The 8,549-nt window shown below is 42.5% G+C and overlaps 1 protein-coding gene across 3 annotated transcripts in view; it reads left to right on the top strand.

The window, feature by feature from the left end:
• LOC141790872 (transmembrane protein 132D) overlaps positions 1-8,448 on the top strand; it is a 64,137-nt gene extending 55,689 nt beyond the window's left edge. For all 3 annotated transcript variants that reach the window (XM_074671013.1, XM_074671014.1, XM_074671015.1), the window contains 4 exons: positions 3,935-4,140; positions 4,411-4,675; positions 5,992-6,183; positions 6,272-8,448. In XM_074671013.1, the coding sequence (XP_074527114.1) occupies positions 3,935-4,140; positions 4,411-4,675; positions 5,992-6,183; positions 6,272-7,591 (1,983 nt within the window). In that variant the 3' untranslated portion in view covers positions 7,592-8,448. The remainder of the gene's footprint in view (positions 1-3,934; positions 4,141-4,410; positions 4,676-5,991; positions 6,184-6,271) is intronic.
• Positions 8,449-8,549: the final 101 nt, after the last annotated feature.

The following is an 8,549-nucleotide window of genomic DNA, read 5'->3' on the forward strand; positions in this document are numbered from 1 at the left end:
GACAGTGTTTACTTGTTGTCACGTTAGCCCACAGATACATCAGAGCACCAGGCTGATGATGTCGCTAACATATAACTGGCTGCTACAACGTAGCAAGGTAATACCTTACCTCAGCGTGTTGTATCAAATAAAAAGTTGTCTTGAACAAAGACTTTTTGTTTGATCCAATCTTTTAATTCCAAAACAAACACACACTTGCAAAAAGTAATTCCGTGTATGTGAGACTCTGGGTCAGAAGGTGGCGAGGCAGTCCAATTAAAACAGATCGTCCTCACAGCATTTTTAAAGGTTTCAAATAATTCTGACATTCACCAAAGGTTTCTCATTTGGGATTTATTAACTCTGTGAACAAAATTTGAAAAAACAAACAAACAAAAGACAGCTTAAGAGCACTCTAACACATACTGAAGAGTATATCTTAGATAGATATATCTGTGCTGAATGATTATGTACTGTTTGATAAAAGACATTTAGAAACTAGAAAACTAGAAATTTCAATGTAATAATTTTTTTATAATTCAATTATGTAATTTTTATTAAGGTTTTGAATTATGAATATAAAATCAGGTTGGAATTATTAAAAAATATCAAAACCAAATGAGAATCAACTTTACCTTCTGGGTGTAAACTGGGAAACATTAAACATTAAATATTAAACTACCATACAAGATTACAATAACAATTATGACCCTAGTTTAAAAAACAATACATGATAAAAAAGAAATGTCATCAATGACCTTTACACATGAGTGTTTAATCACTATGCTGTCAGGTGATTAACTGTTTTACTGTGACAGCCTTTAGAATAATAATTACTGTCAAACTGTATCAGCTATGCAAATAATAATTTGAGAGGTCTCTAATGTGTCAGGCTACTTTCCTGTCAGATTTGACATCAAGCTTTTTTATGTCAGTGTGTTTTTTTCTACATACAATGCAGCATTCTCATTAATAGTGACCTTTGAACAAATCATAGAATAAATCTGTTTATATTCACTGTCAGGGCCATAAAGTGCAATAAAAACACAAGAGTACATCCGTGTTTCACTTCCACCAGCACTGCTGTGTCGGGTCAATGACATGTATGAGAATGTGACACTCATCAATTTAGGAAACCCAGAAGTGAACAAATCTGCTGTCCTCTTAGAAACTTTCCTGAGAATAAAAGAAAGAAAGAATGTAAGATCCAGACATGTGGTAATGTAATAAAAGAAGGTGTACCAATGTAACCTTTGCCCTGTCTCTCCCACGTGGTACAACAAACAACCAGCAGATCTTTGACAGCATTTGCTCTTCAGTCATGTTGGGGTCAGCCCAGTGTTCCCACAGCCCAGAAATTGTCAGTCACAAATTATTCCAAGAAAAAATAAAAAAGGGTGATCCAAAAGGGTTTTGGCTGGTGACAAAAAACAGATATTAGAACAAAATCTTAGAAATGTGTAAACATTTGCTGTGGGAACATTGGCTGTGGGAACAGAGGCACGCTCCTGTCACCTTTTCAAGCTTCTGAGTGAAAACCCTCCTTAGGAACGCCTCCCCAGTCTGCCACTATGCTCCCATCCTGATACTGGTCTGTTGTATCCTGTGGACCTGGGCAGGGCTGGCTGCCAAAAGCCGGCTTTGTTTTCCAATAAAATTGTCAGTCAACCCCTCGGCCCTGGAGGTCAGAGGCTGTGAATGTATTTACTCAAGGGTGAAGAGGAAGTGTAAACAAAGGATTAAGACGTTCGGTGGTTTTCAGCCCTCCAATATGTTTTTTTGCTGGTGGAATATGTCCCAAAGCAGGTTTAGTAAACAACACGTTGTAGATAATGAGTATTTTCTGCTCAAAGGGAGGAGATTGACAGTACAGTACATACAGTAGAAGCACATGTATTAAGCGCAGATGTGCGTTGGTTGTAAGGAAAGCAGGATTACACAAGGATATTCAAGGCTGGATGATGCCTAAATCATTCTTTCTAACCTTGTAATGTAGCTGTCTTTGCTGTTGTTCTGGGGCTTACTGCAGTGCTCCGTGTATCTGCTGACCGGAGAGCAGCTTCGCTCACATATATTCCATTTAATCTTCTTAGTCTAACAGACAGCTTGACTCAGATATCTTTTCTCTTCTGGTGTGCCTGAAGAGTATCAAATCTGCAAAAGATACATGTGGAAAGAAGGATTTATCTGGAATGGAGAGCTAATGTTGCAAAACAAAAAAGCACAAACAAAAGTCTAATCTGCTGTGATGGAAAGGTTTTACAAATGTAGACCAATGATGGAAAGGTTTTACAAATGTAGACCAATGATGGAAAGGTTTTACAAATGTAGACCAATGATGGAGGGATGTAAAATGTGCTAGGGTGCTTTCTGTGCCAGATCAGGACTGAGAGACTGACAGTTGCACGTTTAAAGCAAGGACAAACTGTTCACTGATGTCTCTTTAGTTGATTAATCAAGACTGTTTGTGGCGTGGCAGAGCAATTTGACTGATTTATATCAAGCTCGAACCCAGGGAAAAGCTTGAACTGGATTTGCCCCTCAGAGATAGATTTATTATATCAGCAAACTTAGTAAAACTTATTAAACTTGTAGTATTTGCAAAAAGAGAAGTACAGACAGAGTTGTGCTGGAGCAGCACGCTTTTCTGCATTTTTTAATTTCTGCCTGTCTTTCTTTAATGCTGCTCAGTGATGAAAGTCAAATCCCATTTTAAATCCATATCTATTTTGACACCAAAACACCGAGGGATATTCTTGGCTGCAGGGTGAGATTGTGACGAGGATGAGTGGGCCGATGACACATTAAAATGGCAGTCCCTTTCAACTAAGGCTTCAGTGTATTATTTAAACATGGCTGATGGAGGTTCAGTGGTTTTCTTGGAAGTGTCTCAGATCACAGATGAGTGCTCGACTGCCTTCGAACTGAACTAAAAAGCAAAAACTCGAAAATGAATCAGTCCTTGTCTATTGTCGGAAGAGTGGGTTGGGAATTTTCCGTAACAACTGTTTAATGTTGCCAGTGACACATATTTAAACTGTGATGTCTGGGTATACGGTAAATCAAGCACATGATTATTTGCTGTGATGAGGTCAAGGCATCTCAGCGAGCAGCACGGATGACACGTTACAACGCGGTCATTCTAAAGTTTAAGCTCAAGTCATGGGTGCAGGATGACTTGACGCTCGGGTGCAGTGATGACACAGGATCCTTTAAAACATAGCGTGACTTCGTGACAGCTCATCTCCTAGCTAACTGCCGAGTTCACACGAATGAGAGCAGGACTGTATTTGCTATTCGTACTGCTCCCAAGGCTATCTGTCAAAGTCACTGTTTTTCCCCCTTCACTCCCCCGTGCACTTCAGGGGCTGGTGCCTGAATTTCAATGCTGCGTTAATTATCCAATTTGTTTAAAGCGGTGGCTGTTGCGAGGACCAAGGAAAACCTCCTGAGTCGTGTCTCTAAATGTCCATGAGAATTTTGGAGTAGTCGCCCAAACTTGCCAAGGTCACCTTAGAAATAACTCTGTAATGAATGCACTGCTCTGTGAAGGACTGATGTTCAGCGCCGCACCACATGATATGTTGATTTACATAAAACTGCAATGCTGCCTCTTCCTAAAGCTTCGGACCGGTGATCATCTCAGTAGTTTATTACAGCAAGCTGACATTACTATGGTAACACATGCAGTGCAAAACTGCTGCAAGGCCATTTGTTGTTGTAAGAATGGCCTATTTGTAATACAGTGACTTTTATGAGGATGTTTGATTATTTTTTGTCATTGGTTAGATGACGAACATCTCCCTCATCCATGGCAGTCTCACTCAGAGTTTGATAGAGATTGTTTACATGAGCGAACTCAGACAAACTTCTTGACATTATCAGCAGGATTCAAACAATGAGGTCTTTATTTTGTGATAAACTGTTCACTTCATCATCTGTTCTCCTTTCCCAGGTGTCGGACAGGTGCGATTATGTGTTCGTGAACGGCAAGGAGACCAAGGGCAAAGTGAAGATGATGGTGAACTTCACCTACAGCTACCTGAGTGCACAGCTTGAGCTGAATGTCTGGATGCCCAGGCTCCCCCTCCAGATCGAGGTGTCGGACACGGAGCTGAGCCAGATCAAAAGCTGGAGGGTGCCCATACTTACCTCAAAAAGGTGGGACACCAAGCCAACTGTTTTTTTTACCTAAAAGCTGCCCTCATTTGGTGTCTAAAAGGAGTTTCTAGATGTGTTTTCAGCCACTATAAAACCAAATCATGTCCCTCTGAGGGTTTAAGGTTTAATTCCATTACATAATGTACTGTAATATCTCATGAATCCAATCATACAAAGAGATGGGGTTGAGCGATTAGAGAATAGCAGGTCAAAATGTCATCTGTGGGACAGGTGTGACCTGTATACGTGTTTTGTTTTTTTATTGCTCAGGTCTGGCTGGAACAGTGAAGAGGATGACAGGAAGGGGAAAGGTTGCATGCTGCAGTTTCAGCACGCTCTGGTACGGGTGTTAACGCACTTCATGGCAGAGCAGGCGGACCCACGGGATCCAAAGGCCTTTTTCCTGGGCTCAGATTGGCAGGTGGATGTTACAAGGCTGGTGAGATACTTCATGAAGGTGGAGGACCCTCGAGTGGCAAAGTTACAGGCGGGAAGGGTGCTATCTGGGAGAGACCCTGGGACCACCAGCGTCCAGGTGATAAACTGAGCCACAAAGCCAATTTAACAAAGAAATGATTCTGAGAGAGAAGTACAAAAAAATGTAGCTGAAAGTGTCCTGGTCTATGTTTGATAGCTGCTAATGTTTCAGCAGGCTTTGATTGAATGTGTAACAGACAAAAATATGCCGTTCTATTAATGTTGATAGACATCTGTATTCCTGAGCAACCAACTTTTCAGTCATCGTTGCAGCTTTGACTTTTCTACCTCAAGTTTCCTGTTGAGCCATTAACAATGGACATTACAGAAGAATTCTTCCTCCGAGATCCTTCTCCGTTTTTTCTTAATGATTGCTGCCCACCAGGTAGCATCATGGCTTTTGCTAGTCTATAAATCAGAGTCTATAAATAGAATCATACATTAAACAATGGCTCCTATCAAAAAAAGTTAACAAACACAAGAGGACAAAACACTAGTCAGATCGTTGCTTAGATGAGTGTTTACCAAGTGGCAACCTTCAGTCTAAGATTACGATGCGGAAGTGCTAAAATCTGCTGTTTCTCGAGTGTCCGCTTGAGGCTGGCTTCGGAAGTACTGGAAGTCACATACACACCAAGCAAAAAAAAATATTTTTACGGCAGAAATAAACATATTTACAGCCTGGTTTCAAAAAGGTCTCCTGTATAAAACACTAATGTAACTGTCGGCACACGCTGTACAGAGATTTTTTTTTCTAGCACGGCAGTTCAGAAGATATTAAGATCGCGAGTTTGCCCAATCAGGGGCACAGCTCAGGGCACCCTATAGCTGCACTCAACGCCTTTGTCACTTCCAATATGGCCGCTCCAGCCAAATTTACTTCAAAATTCCATTTCTGAAACAGACAGGTGACCTGAGGTAAACAGACACATTGGGTAGACTACATCCATTAATTATAGAGTCTTTGGTGTTTACAAGTAGATCCCTGGACAAAATTTGGATGTAAATCTTGTAGAGCAGGAGTTTTACTTGAGCTAGTCTCAGAAACATAATTTGAATTCACATGAAGGTGTGTTTTTGCAAAGATTATTAAAAAGCTTAGGTGCCCACAACAATGTGTTCCTGGATGACTGACGCTTTAGCAACTTGCTGTCCATTGGGCTTCCTTCCATACAGCCAAATCCATCAGAAACTTTGGTGCACAGTACTCTTCAGACTGAAAACAAAGTTAAGAAGTTTGCTAACATCCAAAGGACTAAATGTCCTGTATTAATGAGCGGAATCTGTTCACAGAGACAACTTTGAGCCTAACTAATGAACCTGTTCCTCCCAAAGAGACAGCATCACTGACTGTAACTGATTGCTCTGTTGCAGGTGTTCTCTCCACTCTCAGACACAATCTTGGCCAAGACAACCATCAAAGTCTTAGATGAAAAAGTGACCATTACAGAGTTGGGGGTCCAGCTGGTCACAGGCCTTACAATGAGTTTACAGCTTAGTCCTGGAAGCAGAAGGGCCATCCTGGCTACCACATCTACACAAGAGATTCTGCGGAGCCCCAAACAGGTACAAGTCTTGATCCATCCCTATGTCCCCAAGATGAGCACAAGATCTGAAGCAACATGACAAACTCTCCTGTTCTCTGTTCTTTCAGGAGGCTTTGGTCAGCGCCTGGGTGCAGTTCAGTGATGGAAACCAGACGCCACTTGACATTTATGATCCAGCCTTCTACCGAATGACAGTGACATCACTAGATGAAGGGGTTGTGTCGGTGCAGGGAACATCTCCGACTGTGGTGGCAGAGGGTGAAGGTGAAGGGGTTCTGGTTAGAGTAGAGATGTCCATCTGTGAGGTCTGCCAGAAGTCCAAACGCAAAAGCACTGTGGCAGTGGGAAGCGGGAGCCTCAAAGTCAAGTTTCGAGTGAGCGGCAGGCGTCCAGAAGGTAACACCAGTAGCAGTGCTGTTAACAGCAAGGACAACGGCAGTGACTACGGAAATGATGGAGGGGACCTGAACAGTCAAAGAAAGCAGAGGAAGCCTTCCCAGGATCCTCCTGCAGGGGATTCAAACTCAGACAGGGAGGAGGGGGCCATGCAGAAGATCACAACCACCATCAAATCAACAGTAAGGACCTTCATAACCAGCGGGAGTCTTGGTGGAGTGGGTAAGACAGGAAATACAGGAAACGCTGGCAGTCCCACCAGTGTTGTAAATACTAGCATGATGAGCAGTCCCAGTGACGGCAGCAAAGGCTTCGGCTCAGACAATATGATAGCTGAGGATATGAGCAGTGTCAGCTTTACTAGCACTGTGAAAGCTCCTGGGAACCTGGTGAACTCAAACAACTTCCCTCCAAAGGTGGAGGCACCTGGAGAGAAGACAACTGAGGTAGAAATTGGTGGTGAAGAACTGTTGGCCAACAGGCCGCTCACAGACTTGGAGATTGGCATGTACGCTCTGTTGGGAGTCTTTTGCTTGGCCATTCTGGTGTTTCTGGTTAATTGTGTCTCTTATGTAATAAAGTTCAGGCACAAGAAGCCTCCATCTCATGGCCAGGAGCCCACAGGGCACAGGCATGACTGGGTATGGCTTGGCACAGACGCTGAGCTGGTGATGAGTGTGCCGGGCAGTCCTGTCCAGCAGGACTCCCAGACTACAACCACTGTCATAGACATCGGGCCTGACAAGACGGCATCTTTGTCCAGGAGGCCAAGTTGCCTGGCTTCTGTGACCGACTCGCCTATCAGCTGTGTGGGCTCCATCAGGAACAAACCTATGCACAACGAGTCCATCCACTCGCCCACCAGCAAGAGAAAGAGAGTTCAGTTCACCACATTTTCCACCCTGGAACGCCAACATTCGCCACACGTCCCGCCCAGGGAGAACGGCCATGGCATCCACTGGGTTGGGAAAGAGGACAGTTGTGAAGAAGAACCCCAAATGCATATTGCAGAGCCCGGGGACCAGTTATAATATCAGACCTGATCAGACCTCACATGTACAGTAGATGTGGCTTTGATCACCTCAATGCCTTTGTGACTCCAATTACAGTCTAGAGTTTGTGATTTTGGACTTGCCCTCTCCTACATTTCATTACCTACCAAGGCCTTTTACATGTACATATACTGTATATTATTGTGAATATCAGAGTGTGGATGTGTATGGTAATGTTTTAGATGGCTGACCTGATGGACTCTTACTTACACAACCTTTAAAGCCACAAAATGTTACTGCTGCATGTGAATATCTAAGTCCCTAAATTCTTGCACTCACATGCTGATATATACAATTCAACGTCACACCCAAAAGTATCTTAATGAACAAATACAGTACGACTCTTCATCTTACTAAGGAACTCTATGTGACAGATTTGACTTTCACCAACAATGTGGCTTCGATGAATCATGATTTTCAGCAGGATGGCTGTTTACTATCAAGCAACATCCAAGACGGTTTTCTTTGTGGTCTTCATTTGAATTAATTTCACTTGTTTTTTTTTTCATTAAAACACTATGACCTTTATTATTGCCTTTAACTTGATTTTCTATGTTAAGCACATTTTTCGACTCACACAATCTAAAGGATTTTTTTGTACTTAGCCATCTTGCGTCAACAATGTGGCTGATTGTAAAAACCTTTAAGGGGACATTCACGTTTTTCATACCAGGTGTGTGGCAAACACCAACCTTTGTAACTGCAGATTACAAGAACCTTTACTGACCCTCTGCCCTTTAAACAAATTGAGTTTCTGCAGGGCCTTTGAACATGTGCAACCCAGCCGTTGCACTTTATTAAAAATGAATGCGGTAACACATAGACTAGGAGGGGGAAGAGAAGATTGAAAGTGTATATTGCAAGAGAAGATGAGTTGCCCTGTATTTTTGGAGAAATCATAGTGTAACAACGCGTCAAGGATTTAAAGACAAAGGAG

Source organism: Halichoeres trimaculatus, unplaced genomic scaffold, assembly GCF_033239565.1.
Source record: "Halichoeres trimaculatus isolate MK-OKI-2021-1 unplaced genomic scaffold, fHalTri1.1 fHalTri1_scaffold_5, whole genome shotgun sequence".
NCBI classification, from domain to species: domain Eukaryota; kingdom Metazoa; phylum Chordata; class Actinopteri; order Labriformes; family Labridae; genus Halichoeres; species Halichoeres trimaculatus.